At 43.2% G+C, this 27,576-nt stretch overlaps 1 protein-coding gene across 1 annotated transcript in view; it reads right to left on the bottom strand.

Annotated features, from left to right (window-relative positions):
• The window catches only part of SLC22A3 (solute carrier family 22 member 3), a 166,607-nt gene that overhangs the window by 37,418 nt on the left and 101,613 nt on the right, over window positions 1-27,576 (bottom strand). The window contains exons 2-3 of the mRNA XM_068231733.1: window positions 6,351-6,454; window positions 1,820-1,974 (exon numbers count right to left, since the gene is read on the bottom strand). Coding sequence (XP_068087834.1) covers window positions 1,820-1,974; window positions 6,351-6,454 — 259 coding nt within the window. The remainder of the gene's footprint in view (window positions 1-1,819; window positions 1,975-6,350; window positions 6,455-27,576) is intronic.

Raw genomic sequence — 27,576 nt, 5'->3', positions numbered from 1 at the left:
ATTCGTCTTGTATAGCCAATGTCTTAAATTGTGGTGGCTGCAGTTTGGCAATTTGCTGTCTCTTTACTACTCTTCCTAAATTATTCATAAATTATGTCCATCTCCAACAACCCCAACAAATAGTCAATCTGGTTGCACACATTTTTCCTGATTTTTCTCTTGTTCCTATGTGAAGCTTTTTATGCTGAACGCATGTGCTTATTATGATGAACCTCTGGGATACAGATATTTTATTTTCTCTGTTACTACTATTTTTGTGATCCAAAGCTGCTTGGTATTCTCTTATACTGCTCTCTTCCCAACTTACCATTTAAACTGAAATTTATCAGCCTTTTCACGCAGACATTTAAAAATACCAGTGAAGCACGTTAAAGCATCTCCAAGCCATGATGAGGCCCATTAGAATAAACTGAAGCATTAAAAAAATGATCCAGTTCCTATATGTGAACATGCTTGGAATTAGGACCTTTTCACACACAAGCATTATAAAATACTTCATTAGACCTCACACAACTTTGGAAAAAATGTTAAGCAGGGAACACACTTGACTGTGTGTTTTACCCCCCGTGATACTTGGGGTTCAGTTGCTCTGCATTTACGTATGTGATTGGGTTTCACAGCATGCAATTTTCCATATTCAACATTTTTCGAATGTGGTGGGAATACATTATAATTACAAAGCAGTGGTGTAGCAATAGGGGCTGCAGTGGTTGCAACCACATCAGGCCCACCATCAACCACAGTATTAGCTCTTTATTGGTCCTATGCTGGTAATAATCACTTCTATAGATGCTTTGAATAGTAGTAATCATTAATAATCTGTTTCCCACCCTCTTCTTGCACCTCTGACACTGTGGTTGCCTTGGCAGGTTTTACGGCGCCGTATCAATTGTTATGTATACAGTGCTTGGGGGGCCCTATGGAAAACTTGCACTGGGGCCCATAGCTTCTTAGCTACACTACTGTTACAAAGGTGCCTGTCACATGGGAAAAAAAGCAGAATGCTGTCCGATTTAAAGGACACCCGAAGCAAAAGTAAACTAGTGAAATAACAATTGTATCTATCTTTCTTCTCCTAAAAATGACTTTTTAAGATATTCCACAGTTTTATTTTATATTGAAATCTACTTTTAAAGTTTTAACTGTTTTATTGTTTTTGCTCAATGACACATTCATTGAAGTATGCCAGAGCTAAAATCTATGAACTATTAAACCTTTTTATCTCTTTCCTGCTCTCAGAAGCCATTTTCTGCTAGGAAAGTGTTTTATAGTTGTAATTTCTTATCAGTGAGGGTCACACTCTAGTCACTTCCTGTCTGATTCAGCCACATACATACCTGATATTTAACTCTTTTAAGGCAGAGAAAGAAAAAAATAAACACAGCATAGTTATTTGTGTGCTTGGCACTGTACATACCCATATCTATTTCATCATGTCCCATGTCACTTCAGGTAACCTTTAAGATTGCGGGAAAAATGCGAATGAACGTGCAATTCCCATTGAGTTTAATGGCCAGCATGCAGTGCTCGTTTTAATATGTGCAGCAAAACCCGCACAAATCTACAAGTGTGTAAGGCCTTATGTTATGTTTTGAAACATTTTTTTAAATTCTTCTATTGATGTCTATGAACTTTCCCAAAATTCTGAAATATTTTAAAATGCTTCACATATGTGAACAGGCTGTAAATGTCTACAGTTTCTCATTTAACACTGAATATATCATGCCGGGAGTCATACATCTGTGTATTCTATTTCTGGGAACATTTTCTTCCATTTTTTTCTTTAAGTGGAAACTGATCATAAACCTTCACAACTTACCAATTACATAACATGTCATCCAGGTTCCTTTCCCACAGATGCCTTGCAAGAAGCGAAAAAATACAAAAACATAAAAGTTTGGTGCAAACGCAGCGCCAATGCCAGATAATCCTACTCCAAGAGAAGATAACAGGTAGGTGACTTTTCTTCCATATCTGTGGTTCAGAAAATAATACATATCAGACAAGTACAATTATCACCCATGCAGAACAATCGCTGAGATACATCCACCTAACACACAAGGACTGCATTCATAAAACTGCACATTTGTGCCATGCTTCTGCCCCCAACTGTTTTACGCAACAACATAAGGATATATGCAAAAAAGCTTTGTGTATGCTATACATTAGGAGAGAAGAGTAAGAAGCCATGTCTTGGCCAGAAAATGGTCTTAATCCATTATTTGTATGTAGCAATCTATTAAGACATCAAAAATATAATATAGTTAAACAACAATATAAGAATACATATTCTATTGCTGTACTTTTCCAAAAAGAGGCATTGCGAAAATTGAATGCAGTAAAAATTTTGTAATCCCCGGTGAGAAGACAGTCCCAGTGAAAGCATCTCTGAATTCCCCATAGGGGCACCAAACTGGTCCTTTGCTCTGACCAAAGAGAATCCTCAGTAGGAAGGATTCTCATTGGTCCAGATCAGTGAGCCAAAGGGGAACCTCAGTGGGAGAGTTTGAAGATTGTCAGGGCTCCCTTCAGTCATGATTAATTAGCACAGTGTGGACAGTCCTTCACTCAAGATTCATCCCAGAAAGTTGCAATGATTAAGATGAGGGGTTTAACATAGATTCGGGTTATTTTTTAATAAAAAGACTTTAGAGTTGATTGGTTCTTTTTACATTTAACTTTTTGAAGGAATGAATCAGGGGTACTAATCTTCCCCAATACTAATTCCAAATCTCTGGGACAAGTGGGTTTCCGAGAACTCCCTCCCCTATTAAAGGGATCTCCCAGAGCCCCACATAAGTCACCCTTTGCAGAATTGTCACATGTTTGGCAGTAGTTACCTGCACTTCCTCCAGGGCACCAGAGATAAGGATGAACCCCCTGTCTTTCACATAGACATGGGTGTTTTGTAAGGGGGTGAATGTTTCCTCAGGTTTTTTTCCCCTTTGCAGACAAGGTGATGGAAATAATGGTGAAGAGGTACATAGTTTTGGGGTTTTTTGGTGAATGGGTGTTCTTTTTTGTAAAATAAAAAAATAGACTTTAAAAAATAATGATGCGTTATGCAGAAGAAAGCATGTCCAAAGCTATAGTTAACACCCAGAAATATGCTTAAAAACAACATCCTAATGAAAGGTTTGGTGTACTGGATGAATAAGAATTTGCATAGGGATAATAAGTATAAGTACAGTGTAAAGAACTGGGTAAGTATAGAAGAAAAAAGGCAGTACTGAAAAGAGATTGCATCAGTAGTGTGTCTATATATACACACTACTATATTTGCAATCAGTGGGATGCGAAAGTTTGTGCAACTTTGTTAATCATCAAGATTTTCCTGTATAAATCGTTGCTTGTTACGATAAAAATATTTAACTGACATTTTTTATTGTAACAACCAATGATCTATGCAGGAAAATGATGACGATTAACAACGTTGCCCAAACATTCGCATCCCACTGTATATATATATATAAATATATATAAATATAGAATACAAAGTGGAGATGGTGAAAGGGTTGTTCCTTTGTTCCTTCTGCAGTGCCAAATTGCAGTATCAGACAAAAGTTTCATGTTCCTGCTAGAAAAAACAGTCACAGATGACCTAACTTGTCAAAAGACTTCATCCCTGGCATGGCCCCATGATTATTTGCATGGTGTCCTTAATTGACCCAGCTTGCTATCCAGATGCTCAGCCTCCAGAATCCTCTTGAAAAGGTTTATGGTGTCCATTAATCTGGACCCATAATATCTGGAATATTCACTTAAACTAGACTACCTGTATCAGAGTGAGAGGATCAGAAACCTTCCCAATGGGCAGTGTGCAGATAAGGTAGGAGGAGCTAAGTAAATGTGCATTTTATTATGTAAACACTGCCCTCCTCCAGTCCCAGTCTCCAATTCTGGAACTGATCATGCATGGAAAACAGTACTTTATGAATAAGCATCATAGCTCTGGTAAGGTCTTCTCCCTCACTTTAAAGAGACACTGAAGCGAAAAAAAAATTATGATATTATGATTTGTATGTGTAGTACAGCTAAGAAATAAAACATTAAGATCAGATACATCAGTCTAATTGTTTCCAGTACAGGAAGAGTTGAGAAACTCCAGTTGTTATCTCTATGCAAACAAGCCATTAAGCTCTCCGACTAAGTTAGTCCTGGAGAGGGCTGTTATCTGACTTTTATTATCTCAACTGTAAGTGAACTGTTTACTTTTTCTCTGCTAGAGGAGAGGTCATTACTTCACAGACTGCTCTGAAAGAATCATTTTGAATGCTGAGTGTTGTGTAATCTGCACATATTATAGAATAATGCAATGTTAGAAAAAACACTATATACCTGAAAATAAAAGTATGAGAATATTTTATTTGCTGCTAATCTTCTAGAAAGTATTCATAGTACACAACCAATTCATTATATCATATTTTTTTTTTCGCTTCAGTGTCTCTTTAACTAACCTTATAAATGACATCCATATTTTACCCCTTGTTCCTAAAACATGTCAGGTCAATGCCCTGTGTGAATTAACTGTCTAAAGACTGCTTCACGCCGATTGGCGTGAGCAGCACGGCAGCAACATGACCACTTCCATGCAAATTGGCATGAATTGCTGGCATCGGCGCACGTATCCCCGCTTGAATGACGGAGTGGAGCTCCGTCATCAGCCTCTTAGCGGCGATTGCCACTAGGGACTGTTAAACGGTGAAAACGCCGTCTAATAACACTGGCAGCACTTTACTGGGGACAGCCGTGTGGCACGGCTATCCCCTCTGGAGACAAGGAAGTGATCCACTGTCATAGGCTGAAGCCTATGGTAGCCGATCACGCTGATTGGCTGGTGGGGGGAGGGAGGGGGGAATACAAAAAATAAAAATAGGAAAAATTATTAAAATATAAATAAATATTTATTAAAAAATGAATAAACATTGGGGGAGCAATCAGACCTCACCAACAGAAAGCTCTGTTGGTGGGCAGAAAAGGGAGGGGGAATCAGTTGTGTGCTGAGTTGTACGGCCCTGCAGCAAGGCCTTAAAGCTGCAGTGGCCTATTTTGGTAAAAATGGCCTGGTCACTAGGGGGGTTTAAGACCACCGTCCTCAAGAGGGTAAAGACAGGATTATTTATTCATTATTTGCCCTTCGGTTGTAAAATGATCTACTACCACAGACCTATAGGTTCATTTGATAGGTGCCTGAGCTGTATAGAGCACTACCAAAGGTATTCTGCTCCCCCCCCCCTCCCCCCCCAATAAATAAATTATATATATATATATATATATATATATATATATATATATATATATATATATATATATAAGACCTACTGTGACACCTACATAGGAAGTAAACCATATATAGTGTATTTAGTCTGGGACAATCTGTACATTTTACGTTTCACTCATTTCTACCCAACATCTAATAATGTCTCATTTCCACCAAGAAAAACTGGCTAGTACTGTACAGAAAAAAAGATGATTGTTATATAGTGGAATTTTAAACATTTTATATTTGTATATGATGGTAAAGACAGGGACCCCATTACTAGATGTTTATTACAGTTCTACAGATCTCTGTGTCACAGCTGGTAACAATTTCCCCCACTTTTTGTCCCAGTAATGGGTGATGAAAAGGCAAGTATTCAACAGAAACCATCCCTGCTGAGACAACGGTCCAGTATGAGAAGAGTGGGGATAGGATGAGAACCTCTGTCAGGTTTTTATAACTTTCTATTGGGAAGATTAGCTCCCTTGTTGTCCCAATGTCTTGGTAATGGCCATACAATCGATTCTGGAATCTCAGGGGTTCAAGAGGAGAAAGAAAAGCATTCTAGATGCATCTCTTAATCTCATACATTATTAAACTTCGCTAAAGGTGCCCATTAACAGTACAATTTTAGATTGATTCTTTTGGTCTGATTGAATTGCTTACCATTTTCCCCTCCGCTGATATGCCTGAGGCCTGGAACCCACTAGGAGCACTTTCTGAGCGCTTTGTGATTTGAAAACCTCTTGCTAATGTAATGATATGGGTGTGATTCCACTCGAGTAATGTGATTTTATAAAAATCCCCCATAGCATTAGCAAGAGCTTTTTTAAATCACTAGCGCTTAGAAAAGGATTCTAGTTGGTTTGAGCCCTGAATGATCATTTCCGATTGATCACAAGAATCGGAGGGTCGATCTTTCTGGAAATTGGATTGTTAATGGGCACCTTAAGAGTACTGAATTATACAGCACAGAGTTATGCAGATGGCGATGGCTCCATTCTAAAAACATAAGTGGTATTTAAAAAAAATGTTAATAACTACAGCCAAACAATTAAAAATGGCAAAGTAAGCATGTATTGTGGGTTACCTGTCTGCTGCATAACCCAAAGTCAGAGCTCCTATTAAAAATCCCAGGTTGAGTGAGGACTGTGACAGGTCAAGCTTCCAGGCGTCTGAACATATAAGGTTAAACTATTGGGAAAAAAAGTGGATAATGATTAATTGTTACATTAGAATACAAAGTCAGAGAGAATAATACTGTGCATATTATAACTTAGGGCCTGTTTCCACTACACGCAGATTTGATGCAGATTGGATACAGAATGGATGCAGAAAAACTGACTCCAATGAATGCCTATGGGCCTTTTTCCACTAAACGCGATTATTCTGATGCAGATTTTCCCATAGGCATTCATTGGAGTCAGTTTTTCTGCATCCATTCTGCATCCAATCTGCATCCAATCTGCATCAAATCTGCTTGTAGTGGAAACAGGCCCTTATAGACTCCAGTGAATACCTATGGGAAAATCTGCATCAGAAAAATCGCGTTTAGTGGAAACAGGCCCATAGACATTAACTGGAGTCAGTTTTTCTGCATCCATTCTGCATCCAATCTGCGTGTAGTGGAAACAGGCCCTAAGCCTTAATTATGTGGGTGGTGGAATTAGTGCTCCACCAAAGCCTCCTATCCTGCAGTGTACCTGAGTGTAAGGGCCTGTTTCCACTACACGCAGATTCTGCATGCAGAAAACTGACTCCAATGAATGCCTATGGGCTTGTTTCCACTGAACGTGATTTTTCTGATGCAGATTTCCCATAGGCATTCATTGGAGTCAGTTTTCTGCATGCAGAATCTGCGTGTAGTGGAAACAGGCCCTAAGCATCCAAACAAGGTGGCTGCAGTCAGGGAACACCTGGTTACGGCACACTTTAAAGCAACTATATGTAATGTCTGCCATGCTACAGCAGTCAGCAACCACTCACTGAACACCACTTGGTGCAGCAAAAGCTGACAGATGGTGAACAGGCAGTGATGCTACTACCTCTCAGCTGCCCATGTGAACTAAACCTAAACACTAATGAATGAAAGTTAAAGAGGAATGCCAGCCTAAACAAATATACTGTCATTAAGTTACATTAGTTATGTTAATTAAAATAGATAGGTAATATAATCTCTTACCCACACTGTTTTAAAAGAACAGGCAAATGTTTGATTTCATGATGGCAGCCATCTTTTTTGTTGAAAGGAGGTGACAGGGAGCATGAGACACAGTTCCAACTGTCCTGTGTCCTGAGCACCTCTCCCAGTTGCTAGGCAATGTGAATAACAACACAGTATCAGGGAAAAAAAAGCCCGGGCTTTTTTTCTTTGATTTTTTTTTCTTTGATGGGTGGAGCTTAGCTAAAAATGCAGCTAAAAATTATGCTTTGGTAAGAAAAACAAAGTTCTGATGTGTGAAACTGTTAACGAAACACCAAGCCTTTTCAGTGCTGCTGAGTAGATTTTTTTAGTCCGGAGGTTCACTTTTAAGCTCTGTCTCATTAAAACATATATGTATATCAACAATTACAACATGTAATTGTAAACACACACACACAGACACACACATAAGGGCACTCCTCCTCCCACAGAGCCCTCACTTGCCACATAAATGCATTATCAGGGCAACCCCAAAATATTTAATATACACCCAGATACATAAATTAAGTAGCATCCAGTAGTCATATGCCTCCAGATAAACAATCAAAAAATCACATGCCTTCAGATAAAAGTATCAAGCAGTCACATGCCTTCAATCAAAAGAATCCAGTTGTCACATGCCTCCAGATAAAAGAATCAAGTAGTCGCACATGCATCCAGATAATAGAATCAGGAAGACAGCTGCCTCAAGAATTAATTAGCCAGATGCCTCATGATAAAATTAATAGCCAAGAGTTCCTTATACAATATATAAGTAGAAAGGTGTCCCCATATCGGTAGTAAGGTGCCCTGGAATAGGTAGTAAGGTTTCTTAGGTATAGGTAGAAAGGTGCCCCCAGTATAGGTAGAAAGGTAAAAGGTAGCTCACCTGTCTGCCATCCTTCAGACCTCCAGATCAGCACGGCGACAATAATCAGATCTGCAGATCAGCGCGGGACCCCAGTGGCACACAGTAACCTCGCAAATCACTTCAGATGCAGGAAGTGATAAGTGATGTCACGTCCGCATCTGAAGTCCGGTGGTATTGTGTGAAGCTCAGGTCACACGCTGAACTGCAGGTCTGAAAGGGTGGGAGGGAGGCTGGGCGGGCATGCTGAGAAAATCGGCCCCAGTGCCATGGCTGATTTTTTGGGAGGGTGCAGGCATGATGCCCATGGACCTGTGGCGCCTATGGCACGAGCTAAGCCTGCACACCTGTAGATACGCCACTGTATATTATCACCACGTAAAGTAGTATCAATGCCTTGAAAAGAAAGCTGGCACTTTTCAAATCAAAGCTCAAAACAAGATAAAATCTTTAATTTAGTTTTGGAAAACTGCCAAAGGATTGCAGGTAGGCCACGTGCACCTAGCACATGCAAATGGCACTTGTCCCATGCATGACCATCTGAGTAGGCAGCAGCCACCCACTAGACGACAAGCACATTTTTTTTCTAACAAACAGTGGGCTTAATTCACTAAAGTGTGCTAACACAGTTAGCATGCCTAAAAGCTTTGCACGTGCAAACTAGCGTGCTAAGTAGTTTTCACGGCAAAGCTGTTTCTGATCGCATGGTATTTTAGAGTGCGTAAAAGTTTGCACGTGTAAAGTTTTCCGCGCACCACTTCGCGTGCAAAATCAGCCGCTTTGCATGCAAAGTATGCTTATCACGCTACTTAGCACGCAAAGCACCTGATTTTGCACGCGAAGCGGTGCATGCAAAACTTTACGGGCGCAAACTTTTTGCGCGCATATTAGCGCATGCAAAGCCAGTTTGCACGTGCTAAGTGGCTTTTCACTGGCCTGCTAACACTTAGTACGCTTTAGTGAATCAAGCCCTGTAGGTGCACCTTGTACCAACTACTTATTCATTTGTGGTCTAAAACCTAGGTCCTCAACCACTGGCATAAATATCCCAGGGGTTACTTCTGATGCGTCCAGGGGGTACTTGGGCTTGATGTAGTTAATCATTTAATTATAACAAATTTAGAGTTTTAGAAAAATCATAATTCTATATAAACTACCGCACCAAATTAATATTTTTGCTGTGTCAAGGGGTACTTGTAATAATCTCAACTATATAAAGGGGTTCATCTCAACCATATTAAGTGGTACTATATCAATGGGCTTTCAAAAGGGGTACATACCCAAAAATGTTGAAAAACACTGGCCTGTGAGTGAGCAATTCAACTGTCCGTTTGAATTCGCCCAAATTCAAACGGAGCTGAAAACATGTGGCAGCATAGTCACTATCTGTAGCTAAAGTTTAGCTATTCAATAGCTGAACTTTGGTTGAGGTCAACAACACATTCCCCACCCCTAGCCTTTGGCACCCAAATTAACCTGTAAGCACCATTACAGCTGCTAATTCCATTAGGTACTATAACGGTGCCTGATTTACCAGCTGTGCATCAAGACCAATTTACATGATTCGATACCTAGGACAGGAATACCAGGGCAATTAAAAAATGCACTAAATGCTCTATTCCGACAACAAGTATTGTCGACCACATGCCTTGACAAAGGGGGACCCTGAGGCCCCCGAAACAACGGTTGGACCTTTTTTGTTGAATACTAGCACAATAAAAAGTGTGCTATTGAACTTCTAAATTGGTGTGCTGATAATACTTGTTGTCGCTATTGCATCAGTGGTACTGCCTATACCACCTTTATCAAGCACTCACGAGTGGTGACGGTTCCTGTTTGCATAATCACCTTATCCTACCCTTCTTCTCCCCTGCTATGAGATTAACTAACTATGGAAATGAAGGGATTCAACGCTTTTGATTAAACAATCGGTGATGCAGAAGGTGTATAACATAACTATTAAATCATAGAGCCTCTCAGCAAAACGTTATCTTTAATGTGTCTAGCTTTGCTTCTGGATTTTGTCTACAAGCAAAATAGATCAAATTAGTCTGACCCAGTAATGAATATTGCTACCTTGGCTGAGAATATCAATTAAACCAGAAATGTATATTACAGTGGGGTGGGATTACCCTTTATATTTGTTATTTATATTATTATGATTCTATTCTATCCTCCAGACCACTTCATGCTACACTGAAATAAATATAAGTATAAATACTTATTTGTAAGAACACTTGTGGATAAGCTTTATCCCCTAGCCCGCTAGAGCAAATGACCGCATTTATGGTAGATTATGACAGTGCACAGTTGGAAAGAGTTTAAATGCACCTATTAAAATCTGTAATAGTGTTAGAGTAACTAAGGATGAGTACCAGAAGTCGGAAGTAAGGCGTCACTAATGCAAAGTTTAAAAGAGGCAGAGAATTACATCCAAGATACTGGGTTACAGAGACACGGCTGCCTATGCCAAGTCTCTAAATACTAGTTAGACATCTGGCAAACACTACAGTGTACTGGGTGTCAGTCTCAATATGACCTTGTAGCAGGTGAATGTTTAGGCTGGTTATACACATTAAAGACAGCAGCTCTGAACAGAACAGAGATCAGACTTTTTAAAAACACCTGTTACATTCTACAGTTACTTATATTTTAGTTATAATTATAATTTGCTAGTCAATCACACTGGCCAAAACCAATGTAAACAATTATGTTGATGGTGTAACAAATCTAAATATATAATGTACAGTATATTATTAAATAAGGATGAGTCTCTTCTTAGGTATATCTAGGGCATACTTTTCATTTGTATGTGGGATATTTCTGACAGTAGAATATTAGTAGTAGAATATTCTTTGAATGGCTTACCTACCCTAACCTAATCCTCACACTAACCCTCCCCTACCTTTGCCCTGCCAGCACCTTTGCCTAATGTTAATCTCCCTACCTACACTTATCACTAACCTCTGAGCGCTACACTATAGCTAAGCGCCCATCGCTATTTTTACTGCCAAAAGTAACTCCCCAGTGCTCATGTTACTGTCAGTTACTGAAATTAATCAACTGATGCCTACAGCTGAACCACCGAAACCAAATGGTGCTCGGCTGTATTATAGCTGGGTTTCCAAAGACAATACCCTCTGCGCAGCGAAAATCATGGAGCTGAACACATGTGGCAGCATAGTCACTATCTGTAGCTAAAGTTTAGTTATACAATAGCTGAACTTTGGTTGGGGTCAATGACACATTCCCCACCACTAACCTTTGGCACCCAAATTAACCTGTAAGCACCACTACAGCTGCTAATTCCATTAGGTACTATAACGGTGCCCAATTTACCAGGTGTGCATCGAGACCAATTTACATGATTCGATACCTAGGACAGGAATACCAGGGCAATTAAAAAATGTCCTAAATGCTTCATTCTGACAACAAGTATTGTCAACCACATGCCTTGACAAAGGGGGACCCTGAGGCCCCCGAAACAACGGTTGGACTTTTTTTGTTGAATACTAGCACAATAAAAAGTGTGCTATTGAACTTCTAAATTGGTGTGCTGATAATACAATAAAATGTTGTCGCTATTGCATCAGTGGTACTATATTTCTAAAAAGTCCGCGCTCACAATCAAAGTTAGATACAAATGGGGTCTCACTGTCCTTATTCAGGTTGTCCACAGACCATCCCGATCAAAGTTCACACTGCATGTGCCCTTGGTACTCCAAAATGTATCAGCCAAGATTCACGTTATATGCAAAATATAAAAAATAAAACAAACATAGTGTGACACTGTATTGCACTGTAGAATTCTCCAACACCTCTCCAAAGTGTAAACCTCCGTCACCCAGCACACCACACCGAATGTGCCTGGACACCCCCCAATGTGCCCGCACTCACCCTGTTAACCTCCAAAATATCCAGAGGTGAGAATGATAGCTTTTGGGGGTAGAGGTTATCCACAGTTTCCACAACTCAGCAATCCACTTGTTTCCATATACAGCACTATGACTGAAAGATACTCTAATAGTGTAAAACCATAAGACTTTTAATAACTAAAAAAGTAATGCACTCACAAGCGGTGGAGGTATCAAGCACATATAGGATACAGTATACAGTCCCCGAGCGGCTGTCTCAATCCGCGCTGTCTCAGATCCACGCTCCTCCGCTCGTATCTCCGTGCACTTCCGGATGTTTCGCCTACTGGTCACGTGTGCCGAAGCTCCGCCCAATGCATTTCGTCAAGAGCTGACTCATCAGGGGTGTTGGAGAATTCTACAGTGCAATACAGTGTCACACTATGTTTGTTTTATTTTTTATATTTTGCATATAACGTGAATCTTGGCTGATACATTTTGGAGTACCAAGGGCACATGCAGTGTGAACTTTGATCGGGATGGTCTGTGGACAACCTGAATAAGGACAGTGAGACCCCATTTGTATCTAACTTTGATTGTGAGCGCGGACTTTTTAGAAATATTTTTGATGTTATTGTAACCACAGCAATAGTGAGACGCGAACCACGTTTGCAATTTTTATTGTTTTATCCTAAGCGCATAGGACTTTATTTATCCATCAGTGGTACTGCCTATACCACCTTTATCAAGCACCCACGAGTGGTGTCGGTGTGCCATCTCTGTCAAACAAGAGGGGAGAAAAGATCTTACAACGCACCAGATTGCCAGAGTATTAATTTATAAATATAGTTTTTATTGGTATCAAAAAAGGAACATATTAGATCAATGGGTATAAAACCACAAATATCACAATGACATACATTACATGGGGAGACAAAGACAATCAAGAAATGATAATAAAAACACCCTGTAATAAGGGTTGGGTGGCCTTGGAAAAAATATATACATATATATGCAGTATTGGGCTAGCAGTATAAAGTATTATAAAAAGTATGGGCGGAGCCTATACAACAAAGCTCAAGCAAAGGTGCAACAGTGGCAAAAAGTGAAAAAAAAAATAATATATATATATATATATATATATATATATATATATATATATGCATATCACAACAATGACAAAGTGCATAAGAAAAAACCCACTGTATATATAGTCAAGCTATGAACAATGTAATGCTAACAAGAAACATAATATTAAGGTCAGGAGTGATCACGCTGGACCAGCCAGCTAGAGAAAGAGTCAATGAATGAAGCAATGCAGGAACGTAAGGTCGCCGCCGCCGATATTGCCTGCTAGTAGCCCCAATACAGTGCGCCGATAACATCGCAGCCACCCGACAAAGAGTCTGACACGTGTCACCGGCCAACTGCAGGCTTCCTCAGAGACCACGTCTGGGCGCTGGTCCATACATTCAGACTATAAGATGCACTGACTTTTCCCCTTCTCCCACTTTTGAGGGAGAAAAAGTGCATCTTATAGTCCAAAAAATATGGTAAGTGAGGGACTGAGTGTAACATCAGCAGTGACAACACGTCATTTTGTTTTTCATGTCCCATCAGTATGTAGGACATTGTACAAATCTGCAAGTCATGTAAGCGATGAGTGACACAGGAAATAAAAACTTGCTGGTCATTTCCATTGCCATCTGACCTATCCATAGCAAACAGCAATGAACAAACTTCATAATAGCAAGAAGTCAATAAAAATTAGGGATGCTCATTTGGATTCCGTGGAATCCACCTTTCCAATCAGAAATCAGTTTTCCACAGAAATACCGCATTACAACAACTCTGTAATTTTAGTCCAATCACAGAACCCGGAAGCATTGGACCAATCAGAGAATGCAGAATTCTACCATGAAAATCGTATTACCACAGCATTTTTAGACCAACGAGAAGACTCGGATAAGACCTGGATACTACTGAGTATTCTGCAGTCTTATGATTGGCCTAAAATGTATGTGGCATTCCAATTAATGCGATAAAATTCTGCATTCTCTGATTGGTCCAATACTTTCGGGTCAACTCAGAAGTATTTGGCCAATCAGAGAATGCAGAAAATGACAAAAAGTTTCCTCGGAAATCAGAAAATTGAATTTCTGTGGAAATCAGCATTTCTGACCATCCCTAAAGAAAATAGCGATATCCAATAGCCTATATAATCTGTGCAGTGCTGATAATTGAAGGTATTCAGTAAAACACCAAAGCAAAAAGTGATTATCAAAAAAGAATAAAGACCACCTCTAACAGCATATATCCAGAGCTGGCCTTTAGGGGAGGGGGGGGGAAAGTGGGGCAATCGCCCCAGGCCCCGCGCTTGAAGAGGCCCCGCGCACCGCCACTAATTTATATTCACTGTGGGCCGCCGATTGTGCCCGTGCGGCCAGCAGGAGGGGAGCAGAGAAGAGGGAGAGCTGTGCGGACGGCGGGGAAGGGGGGCCATCTCCCCCCTCCTTCCCTCACCTTAGGGGGCTCCCTCGCTCTCCCCTCCAGAACTAATGTGCGGGTGGCTGGCTGGCAGTGGGTGGAACTCACCTCCGTCTCGCTCCAGCGCCGGAAGTTCTGGTGCCGCTGCTCTGGTCTGGACCAGACCAGACTAGCGGCAAATCCATTCCGCGCCTGCGACAAGACGGAGATAAGTTCCGCCCACTGCCAGCCACCCGCACATTAGTTCCGGAGGGGAGAGCGAGGGAGGGAGAGCCCTAAGGTGAGGGAAGGAGGGGGGAGATGGCCCCCCTTCCCCACTGTGCCCACAGCTCTCCTTCCACTGCGTTGCTCCCCTCCTGCTGGGGGGACACCAGCCAAATTATTCTGGGACATATACCCCTGCCTACATATACTAGGACATATACCCCTGACTACATATACTGGGCACATATACCCCTGACTACATATACTGGGGACATATACCCCTGACTACATATACCCCTGACTACATATACTGGGTACATATATCCCTGGCTACATATACTGGGGACACATATACCCCTGGCTACATATACTGGGGACATATACCCCTGGCTACATATACTGGGGACCTATACCTTTGACTACATACAGTATACTGGGGATCTATACCCCTGACTACATATTCTGGGGACATATACCCCTGGCTACATATACTGGGGACATATACCCCTGCCTACATATACTGGGGACACATATACCCCTGGCTACATATACTGGGGACATATACCCCTGGCTACATATACTGGGGACATATACCCCTAACTACATATACTGGGGACATATCCCGACTACATATACTGGGGACATATACCCCTGACTACATATACTTCCCCACTGTGCCCACAGCTCTCCTTCCACTGCGTTGCTCCCCTCCTGCTGGGGGGACACCAGCCAAATTATTCTGGGACATATACCCCTGCCTACATATACTAGGACATATACCCCTGACTACATATACTGGGCACATATACCCCTGACTACATATACTGGGGACATATACCCCTGACTACATATACCCCTGACTACATATACTGGGTACATATATCCCTGGCTACATATACTGGGGACACATATACCCCTGGCTACATATACTGGGGACATATACCCCTGGCTACATATACTGGGGACATATACCCCTAACTACATATACTGGGGACATATCCCGACTACATATACTGGGGACATATACCCCTGACTACATATACTGGGGACATATACCCCTGACTACACATACTGGGGACACATATACCCCTGGCTACATATACTTGGGACATATACCCCTGCCTACATATACTGGGGACACATATACCCCTGGCTACATATACTGGGGACATATACCCCTGACTACATATACTGGGGACATATACTCCTGGCTATATATACTGAGAACATATACACCTGGCTACATATACTGGGCAAATATACCCCTGGCTACATATACTGGGGACATATACCCTTGACTACATATACTGGGGACATATACCCCTGACTACATATACTGGGGACATATACCCCTGACTACATATACTGGGGACACATATACCCCTGGCTACATATACTGGGGACATATACCCCTGACTACATATACTGGGGACATATACCCCTGACTACATATACTGGGGACACATATACCCCTGGCTACATATACTGGGGACATATACCCCTGACTACATATACTGGGGACATATACCCCTGACTACATATACTGGGGACACATATACCCCTGGCTACATATACTGGGGACATATACCACTGACTACATATACTGGGGACATATACACCTGCCTACATATACTGGGCAAATATACCCCTGGCTACATATACTGGGCACATATACACTTGCCTACGTATACTGGGGACATATACCCCTGACTACATATACTGGGACATATACCCCTGTCTACAAATACTGGGGACATATACCCCTGACTACATATACTGGGCATATATACCCCTGGCTACATATACTGGGCACATATACCTCTGGCTACATATACTGGGGGCATATACCCCTGCCTACATATACTGGGCACATACAGTGGTGTGAAAAACTATTTGCCCCCTTCCTGATTTCTTATTCTTTTGCATGTTTGTCACACTTAAATGTTTCTGCTCATCAAAAAAACGTTAACTATTAGTCAAAGATAACATAATTGAACACAAAATGCAGTTTTAAATGATGGTTTTTATTATTTAGTGAGTGTGAAGTTTAGAGGGGTCGCAGCCAGCACGCAGTACACAGATGTATAAAACAAAGTCCGTTTATTGTGCAGTAGAAATAGACAGCTTCAGTTCAGCAGTAATAAGTGGAAAATAACAGTTCAGCTTACTTCAGCTTGGTAAGATAAAGTCCATCAGGTTCAAACAAAGTTCAGTTTTTCATCAGGCCAACACCATACAAACAACAGAGCAGGGTATGGTTTGGCTTCCATCAAATACTCCAATATTTCTTGTCAGGAGATTTCCATAGCATACATGGTACTCCTTCAACACCTCTCTTCACACTGCTTGTGAGGCTGCTTCTTAAGCATAAATTTGCATCTCATCAATACCATAATTAGTGAGACTCAGCCCCACTGACAACCAGGTGTGTACCTAGGTGGGATGGGAAGGCCCGCCCTTCCTTCCCTCCCATCCCAGGAGTCCGGCCCTGAAAAGAAAAAACCAAGCAGCAACTGCTTGCGGCTAAAATCCGGACTCCCTTCCTAGGACCACACAGGGTTTTAAAGTGACCACAGTCCAAATACCGGGGAAATATACCTCCCATCTATTACCCAGCCCCGATGGCCCCTACATATCCCCCCCCTCTGCCTCAACCCCGAGGCGGTGGAGGCACATAGACCCACTAAACAGTGGACTCGGAAAGGGCATCAGCGTTCTGGTGCACTTTACCGGCCTATGTTCCACCACATAGTTGAATTCCTGGAGAGAGAGAAACCACCGGGACACTCTTGCATTCGTTCCTTTGTTTCTTTTCATCCACGCTAGCGGGGCATGGTCAGAGATCAACCTAAACTTCCTACCCAATAAATAATAGCGCAGGGAGTCTAGGGCCCATTTGATGGCCAAGCATTCCCTCTCCACTACCGCATAGTTTCTCTCAGCGGCCGTCAGTTTCCGGCTGAGAAAAACTATGGGATGTTCTTCTCCATCAATTACCTGTGACAGAACCGCCCCCAACCCAACATCTGAGGCATCTGTCTGTACTACGAATTCTCGAGTGAAATCGGGGGCTACCAGGACAGGGTGACTACATAATGCCGATTTCAGCTCCACAAACGCTTTTTCTGTCTCTGCCGTCCACTGTATCATCACTGACTTCCGGCCCTTGGTCAAGTCAGTTAGGGGAGCTGCGAGGGTAGAAAAATTGGGAATGAACCGTCTGTAGTAGCCCACTATCCCTAAGAAAGCTCGAACCTGTTTCTTACTGATGGGGCGGGGCCAGTCCTGGATTGCCTCAATTTTGTTAATTTGGGGTTTTACTAACCCCCTTCCGACAATGTACCCCAAGTACTTTGCTTCCTCCATACCTAGGGCACATTTCTCGGGGTTCACTGTAAAACCCCCCTTCCTTAACGCATCCAGGACTGCTTGAACCTTGGGAAGGTGAGACTCCCAGTCTGAACTGAAAATTACGATGTCGTCTAAGTAGACCGACGTGTATCGTTGGTGTGGGCGCAACATTCTGTCCATGACTCTCTGAAATGTGGCCGGGGTGGTCTGTAACCCAAATGGCATTCTTTTATACTGAAAGTGGCCCTCAGGTGTGGAGAATGCCGTTTTCTCTCTGGCGTCTTTGGCCAAGGGTATTTGCCAATACCCTTTGGTCAGGTCTAATGTGGTTATGTAGCAGGCTGGGCCTAACCTTTCTATCAATTCATCCACACGGGGCATGGGATAACCATCAAATTTGGAAATTTCATTTAATTTCCGGAAATCGTTACAGAATCGCAGAGTTCCGTTTGGCTTGGGTACCAACACGATCGGGCTTGACCATTCACTCTGCGACTCTTCAATGACGTCTAATTCTAACATGCGCTTCACTTCCTCTGACACCGCCTTTCTGCGGGCCTCCGGGATTCGATAGGGCCTGACAAACACTTTAGCCCTGGGCTCAGTAACAATGTTGTGTTCCACCATACCCGTGAGTCCAGGCAAATCCGAAAATATCCCCTTGTTTCTCTGAAGAAACTCTTTTACTTGTTGGACCTGGGATTTGGACAGAGTGGGGGCTATTTTCACATCCTCAATACTTATTTGGGGTACAACACTCACACCCACCCTAACCGGAGCGGTCTCTCTCTCTTTCCAGGGTTTTAACAGATTGACGTGATACAGTTGATAGGGTTTCCGTCTCCCTGGCTGATGTACCTTATAATTCACTTCCCCCACTTTTTCAACGATCTCGAAGGGACCGTGCCACCTGGCCAAGAATTTACTCTCCACGGTTGGGATCAATACTGCCACTCTATCCCTGACCTGGAACTGCCTGATTTTCGCGGAGCGGATGTATACCCGACTCTGCGCTTCTTGGGCTGCCAGTAAGTGTTCCTTGACAAGGGGCATCACCTTGGCAATGCGTTCTTGCAGCTGGGAAACGTGTTCCACCACACTCTTGTGAGGACTGGACTCACTTTCCCAGGTTTCTTTGACCACGTCAAGCAACCCTCGAGGTCTGCGCCCATATACCAGTTCAAATGGTGAAAAACCTGTGGAGGCTTGAGGTACCTCCCGAACAGCAAACATCACTGCCAGCAATAAACAGTCCCAATCTTTTCCGTCCCTTTGAACCACTCTTTTTAACATCATTTTTAAAGTCTTATTAAACCGTTCAACCAGGCCATCGGTCTGAGGGTGATAAACCGAGGTTCTCATCTGTTTAATCTGGAACAGTTTACATACATCAGCCATCACTTTAGACATAAACGGGGTTCCTTGATCCGTAAGGATTTCCCTAGGAAAACCCGTCCGAGTGAACATATTAAACAATTCTCGGGCGATAGCTTTGGACGTGGGTTTTCTTAACGGAAAGACTTCCGGGTAGCGAGTGGCATAGTCGAGGATGACAAGGATATATTGGTGCCCCCTGGCAGACTTTACCAGTGGCCCCACTATATCCATGGCAATGCGATCGAATGGCACCTCGATTATTGGCAAGGGCACCAAAGGGCTTCGAAAATGGGACACTGGCGCGGTTAACTGACAGGTGGGGCAAGAAGCGCAGTAATTCTTTACTTCGACCTTTAACCCAGGCCAGTAAAACCTGTCAGTTATCCGCGCCTCCGTTTTTTCGGCACCCAGGTGACCTCCCAATACTTCATTGTGAACCAAGTCTAGTACCATCCTCCGAAACTCCTGAGGCACTAGCAGCTGCTCAACAACCTCTTCTCTGACCTTTGCAACCCGATACAACACATCCCCATGAACTGAAAAATGAGGGAATCTCTCCTCTGCCCCAGGTTCCTGGGGAACTCCATTTACAACAGATACCTGTTGTCTCGCATGGGATAACGTTGGATCCCGCATCTGCGCAGTGATAAACAACCCTTTTGACACATCCTGGTCAGGGAGCATAGATGGGGGGGAAGATTCCCCATCATCCTCGCCCAACATAACTTGTAATTGGGAATCATCCCCCCCCCCCCTCAGTAACCTGCTCAGGGTCCCGACAAGGATGGTCAGTTCCATTTTCATCAATTTGCAACATTACATCATCATTTTGCAATAATACATGATCATTTTGCAATACATTTTCTGCAACATTTGTATCCCGACTCGGTGCATCAAGTTCTTTGGTAGGGGGAGGAGGGGCTAAGTTATTATCAGAGTCTTTAAATAACTTCCCTTTTACACTCTCCCACAGTACCCAAAACAGTGGAAAGTCTCGACCCAATATCACTTGACACATTAGGTTTCTTACCACTCCGACGTCGTGAGTAATTGTCCCACATTCCGTTGAAATCGACACTGGCACCACAGGATAAGTCTTTGTGTCTCCATGGATACACACTACCTTAAGCGGCTTTAGCACAGTGTCAATTGTTCCAATCAGATCAGCGTGCACCATGGTTACCATACTGCCTGAGTCCAGCAAGGCTTTGGCAGGTACCTGGTTCACACTGACGGGACACACAAAACTCTCCTGGCACTCTGCCAGGCATACCTCCTGGGCAAAAAAGGACACTCTCCGTAGTATGTCACACTGCATGGGTTCCTCCTGCAGTGGACACTGGGCTCTGGTATGGCCCCAGGCAGAACATCTCCAACACTGGATCGCCCCTCCCTTCCGAGGTGTAGCCATGGCAGGTGGCAACCCCTGAGCGGCTTTTGGGAATACTTCCCTAGGTTTGGTGATGCTGGTTGCGGGGTTCCATGAAGCACCCTTTCCGGAGTCCGGGAGCCTTGCAACACGGGGTAAGTTGGGGCCTGCCTGGCCCTTTGGAGAGAGTAGATCTTCCACTACGTTATATCTCTCCACCAACTCTACCAGCTGCTCCGCTTTTTTGGGGTCTGCATGACTGACCCAGCGCTGTAGACCCACTGGCAAGGCACGCAGAAAACGATCCAGCACGAATCGCTCCACCATCTTAGGCCCGGTAAGTACCTCTGGTTGCAGCCACTTTGTCGCCAATTGGATGAGGTCATACATCTGTGATCTGGCTGGATGATCCATCCGGTATTGCCAGCTGTACACCCTCTGTGCCCGGACCGCTGTTGTTACACCTAGTCGGGCCAGGATCTCTGCCTGTAGTCGATCATAGTCGAGGGCGTCTGCAGCGTTGAGATCGTAGTAGGCCTTCTGGGGTTCTGCCGTCAGGAACGGTGCAAGGATACCAGCCCATTTGTCTTTCGGCCATCCTTCCCGCTCTGCTGTCCTTTCGAACGTTTTCAGAAAGGCTTCCACATCATCTGTGGGGGTTAGTTTCTGCAGAAAGTGACTGGCTCTCACCATCGCCTGGTTGCTAGGGGCAGCTCCTGCTGTCTCTCTCCCCTGGGCCAGCTTCTGCACCGCCTCAAGCAGGATTTTGGCTTGTGCTTCTGAGGCCTCTCGCAGGGCTTCCGTGGCTTGCTGTTGAGTCACCATACTCGCCTGCTGAGTCACCATACTCTGCTGTAGCTGCACAGTGGCTAAGGCCATTTGTTTCAGCACTTCCTCCATCATGCATACAAGGAGACTGGCCCTTTAAATGTCACTTTTTAACCTCCCCGGCGTTCTATTGAGATCGCCAGGGAGGCTGCGGGAGGGTTTTTTTTTAATAAAAAAAAAACTATTTCATGCAGCCAACTTTCAGTTGCCCACTAGAGGGCCCACTAGAAAGCCCACTAGAGGGCGCTCCGGAGGTGTTCTTCCGATCGCCTCCGGTGCCCAGAATAAACAAGGAAGGCCGCAATGAGCGGCCTTCCTTGTTTTGCTTAGATCGTCGCCATAGCGACGAGCGGAGTGACGTCATGGACGTCAGCCGACGTCCTGACGTCAGCCGCCTCCGATCCAGCCCTTAGCGCTGGCCGGAACTTTTTGTTCCGGCTGCGCAGGGCTCAGGCGGCTGGGGGGACCCTCTTTCGCCGCTGCTCGCGGCGAATCGCCGCAGAGCGGCGGCGATCAGGCAGCACACGCGGCTGGCAAAGTGCCGGCTGCGTGTGCTGCACTTTATTTGAAGAAAATCGGCCCAGCAGGGCCTGAGCGGCAGCCTCCGGCGGTGATGGACGAGCTGAGCTCGTCCATACCGCTCAGGAGGTTAAACGGAACTTTTTCTTTTCCTGCAGTGCTGCGCTGCCCGCATCCGAGCACCAGTTGTCAAGTTTAGAGGGGTCGCAGCCAGCACGCAGTACACAGATGTATAAAACAAAGTCCGTTTATTGTGCAGTAGAAGAAAAACAGCTTCAGTTCAGCAGTAACAAGTGGAAAATAAACAGTCAGCTTACTTCAGCTTTGTAATATAAAGTCCAGCAGGTTCAAACAAAGTTCATTTTTCATCAGGCCAATACCATACTAACAACAGACCAGGGTATGGTTTGGCTTCCATCAAGTGCTCCAATATTCCTTGTCAGGAGATTCCGTAGCAGACATGCTACTCCTCCAACACCTCTCCTCAGACTGCCTGTGAGGCTGCTTCTTATGCATAAATTTGCATCTCATCAATACCATATTAGTGAGGCTCTCAGCCCCACTGACAACCAGGTGTGTACCTAGGTGGGATGGGAAGGCCTGCCCTTCCTTCCCTCCCATCCCAGGAGTCCGGCCCTGAAAAGAAAAAACCAAGCAGCAACTGCTTGCTGCTAAAATCCGGACTCCCTTCCTAGGACCACACAGGGTTTTAAAGTGACCACAGTCCAAATACCGGGGAAATATACCTCCCATCTATTACCCAGCCCCGATGGCCCCTACATGAGAAAAAACCCTCAAAACCTACATGGCCCAGTGTGAAAAAGAAATTGCCCCCTGAACCCAATAACTGGTTGGGCCACCCTTAGCAGCAATAACTGCAATCAAGCGTTTGCGATAACTTGCAACGAGTCTTTTACAGCGCTCTGGAGGAATTTTGTCCCACTCATCTTTGCAGAATTGTTGTAATTCAGCTTTATTTGAGGGTTTTCTAGCATGAACCACCTTTTTAAGGTCATGCCACAACATCTCAATAGGATTCAGGTCAGGACTTTGACTAGGCCACTCAAAAGTCTTCATTTTGTTTTTCTTCAGCCATTCAGAGGTGGATTTGCTGGTGTGTTTTGGGTCATTGTCCTGTTGCAGCACCCAAGATCGCTTCAGCTTGAGTTGACGAACAGATGGCCAGACATTCTCCTTCAGGATTTTTTGGTAGACAGTAGAATTCATGGTTCCATCTATCACAGCAAGCCTTCCAGGTCCTGAAGCAGCAAAACAACCCCAGACCATCACACTACCACCACCATATTTTACTGTTGGTATGATGTTCTTTTGCTGAAATGCTGTGTTACTTCTACGCCAGATGTAACGGGACACGCACCTTCCAAAAAGTTCAACTTTTGTCTCGTTGGTCCACAAGGTATTTTCCTAAAAGTCTTGGCAATCATTGAGATGTTTTTTTAGCAAAATTGAGACGGGCCTTAATGTTCTTTTTGCTTAAAAGTTTTTTTCACCTTGGATATCTGCCATGCAGCTCATTTTTGCCCAGTCTCTTTCTTATGGTGGAGTCGGGAACATTGACTTTAATTGAGGCAAGTGAAGCCTGTAGTTCTTTAGATGTTGTCCTGGGGTCTTTTGTGGCCTCTCGGATGAGTTTTCTCTGCGCTCTTGGGGTAATTTTGGTCGGGCGGCCACTCCTGGGAAGGTTCATCACTGTTCCATGTTTTTGCCATTTGTGGATAATGGCTCTCACTGTGGTTCGCTGGAGTCCCAAAGCTTTCGAAATGGCTTTATAACCTTTACCAGACTAATAGATCTCAATTACAGTACTTTTGTTCTCATTTGTTCCTGAATTTCTTTGGATCTTGGCGTGATGTCTAGCTTTTGAGGTGCTTTTGATCTACTTCTCTGTGTCAGATAGCTCCTATTTAAGTGATTTCTTGATTGAAACAGGTGTGGCAGTAATCAGGCCTGGGGGTGACTACAGAAATTGAACTCAGGTGTGATAAAGGGGGGCAATCACTTTTTCACACAGGGCCATGTAGATGTGGAGTTTTTTTCCTCACTAAATAATAAAAACCATAATTCAAAACTGCATTTTGTGTTCAATTATGTTATCTTTGACTAATAGTTAACGGTTTTTGATGAGCAGAAACATTTAAGTGTGACAAACATGCAAAAGAATAAGAAATCAGGAAGGGGGCAAATAGTTTTTCACACCACTGTATACCCCTGGCTACCTGTTCTGGGGACATCTCTACCCCTGGCCACCTGTTCTGGGGACATCTCTACCGCTGGCCACCTGTTCTGGGGACATCTATACCGCTGGCCACCTATTCTGGGCACACCTGTAGACCTGGGGCTACCTATTTTTGGGGAACCACTGCTGTCAGATTGAGTGTATTTTGGGTAACTGCTGCCAGGTGAGAGGTGTCTACTATATTAAGGGGGCATTCTGCCTATTTATGTGAAATGCTGTCTAATTATGTGCCTCATGACTGCTGAATTTGTCTTGTTGGGGGCCTCATGGTTACTGAATTTGTCTTGTTGGGGCCTCAAGATCGCTGAATTTGTCTTGTTGGGGGCCTCATGATTGCTGAATTTGTCTTGTTGGGGGCCTCATGATTGCTGAATTTGTCTTGTTGGGGGCCTCATGATTGCTGAATTTGTCTTGTTAGGGGCCTCATGATTGCTAAATTTGCTGAATTTTGCAAGACAAAAGTTACAACAATATGAATTTTGTGAAACATGAACCTTAGAATTTCCAAATGAATTGAAGCATGAGCTCCCCCACCCCCGCACTTAAAACCACCATGCAAATGTTTGTTTTTATATTGGTTGGCTTAGTGGCCTTTACCTGACATAATTGTTTTGAAACAATAATAATAAGAAATACTGCATTAAAGGCGGACAAGCCCATGAACGTAGCGATACGGTATATGGCCTACACTTATGACTCTAGGCCCCGCATGTGACACTCGCCCCAGGCCCCACATACTCTAAGTCCGCCTCTGATATATCCCACCTTCTCACCAAAGACACAGCCTCCACCTCATCCCAACCTTGGTCCTACTAACATACTGAACCAAACAATCTGTCCCATATCAGCTCAAAACCCTCAAAGCCAGGAACATCTAACCAACAGCCCCATATTTTCTCACATTTATGCAGTGCCCCCTGTGAGCATAAATCAGTTTTTCTAGCTTCAGGTATGCATTAACCTGTTGCAGCCATCTCTCTACCATTGGTGGATCTGTCCAACACATTTAAATCAGTTTATATGCCTGAAACAATGACCTTTAGACAATAATTTGAATCGCTTCATTATTTCTTGATATTTGACTTGTTTTTTTGTTAATATTCTGCTTTGTAAGTGTACAACAAAGATTTCAAGCTATCCGGTTAGAATCCACTGAAAATGTAGCAATGTTAGTGGAAAACATGGCGCAACATGCACATAAATATTTTGCAGACAAGGCAGGAAATCACCAGAGGCTGAAAAACATTGACCTGGTTTAAATATGTAGTATATTACAAGATATGTGAGAACTGAATGAAGTTAGATATGTGTTAAGTATATAGGAATGTGTGCAGAGCTAGTAAACAGTAAATCATGTTGTATATTAAAAATACATACGGTATATTCTGGCGTTTAAGACTACTTTTTAACCCTTGAAAATCATCTGAAAAGTCAGGAGTCGTCTTATACGCTGGATGTCATTGATATCGGGTGATACGCCCTATCCTGTAACCGACTCTCAGATCTCGCTGCTGAGGACTGTAGTGAAGCGGTGCAGGCACACATGTGCAAGATCTGAGATTTAGAGAAGGAGGTAAATAGGATACAAGGGTGGGCCAGAAGGGTGAAAGAGTTGTTTTATGGGCACAGCGTGATCTATTCTTCCATACCGCTCTGATAAACGGGTAGACAAGGAGAGTTGCCCAATCCACTTAGGGAGAGGGAGAGTTAACAAATCCAACCAGTCAATGGCCTATATACTGTTATATATTGGGTACCACATACAGTACAGCAGCAGTATCTGTTCATACATAGCACCAGTATATGATTTTTTTAAATTTTTATTTGGTGCGCGTTGGAAGAGGGGTAGTCTTATACGGCGAGTATATCCCAAACTCTATATTTTAACTGGAAAAGTTTAAGGGTCGTCTTATAAGCCCAGTCGTCTTATACTCCGGAATATACGGGTACTTGCAAGTTGTAGTTTTGGTGCTTTTTTGGGGGCACTTATTAAAAGTTGGCCAGTACTGTGTTATGACTTATACATAGGTTTTAGCCTCCCTTTATTAGCGCATTGCAACATGCTCTAGAATAGATCATAAGTGTCGAACTCCATTCGTTGAGGGCCATATCAATGCTATTGTTTACGATGGACTGATTCAGTCTCATCAATTAATTTGAGCTGTGCCAAAAATGTGCGAGGACCTCAGCCATTAAGAACTGGAGTTCGACATCCGTGCTCTAGATAGATCAGCCACTTTTAGAGAGGAAGAGTGATAGGAATATACTACTATACTACTACTACGTCCCATTATTTATAAACACAATATATATTAACTTCTGTGCATTTAGATATTATTCAGGTGCAGCGATGATTCCTGAACAGGATGTGTAAATGTCCCTCTTGTGCAAGTCAGTGTCCTTTTAAAATATAGGATATATATAAGGAAACTAGATCCAAATATGTCTATCCTGCTGAATGGCTGTAAATTTAGCCTTGTATGGGGATCTGGGTTCTGAAATATGGATAGATAAAATAAAAATTTGCCTTCTTAAAACAGAGTACCAAGCAGCTCGTGGTGACCCAAACCACTAGGAAAGTATAGGGGTCTAAAAGAGACCGAAAAGCCCTCCTACTAAAAAGCAATGCTGGGTGTGATTGCCTTCTTATAACATAAGGTACTTGCGATAATTCAGCTTTAAGTGAACACCTGTATGTACCCACAATGCACCACTACTCAATAAGTAAATTAGCTGTCTATGCGCCTGAAGCCAGGCTTGCATCCAGAACCGCTGGTGTATAGCATGCCTATGCATGTAGACAGCCTATGAAACAGGCTTGTGGGTAACTACAGACGTTCACTCAAAGCTGAATTACTGCAAGTGCCTTCTTAAAACAGAAAACATTCAGTTTTAGGTTAGCAACTGAGGTTTCCTATGATGTATCACTCCTGAATATGCACATTATCTCTTTACGCCTCTGAAAGCCAGGCACACATCGGGAACTGCTGGTGGATAGTGAGCCTATAGCTTATAAATGT

Source organism: Hyperolius riggenbachi, chromosome 4, assembly GCF_040937935.1.
Source record: "Hyperolius riggenbachi isolate aHypRig1 chromosome 4, aHypRig1.pri, whole genome shotgun sequence".
Taxonomy (NCBI): Eukaryota; Metazoa; Chordata; class Amphibia; order Anura; family Hyperoliidae; genus Hyperolius; species Hyperolius riggenbachi.
This window is presented reverse-complemented; position numbering and strand designations above follow the sequence as displayed.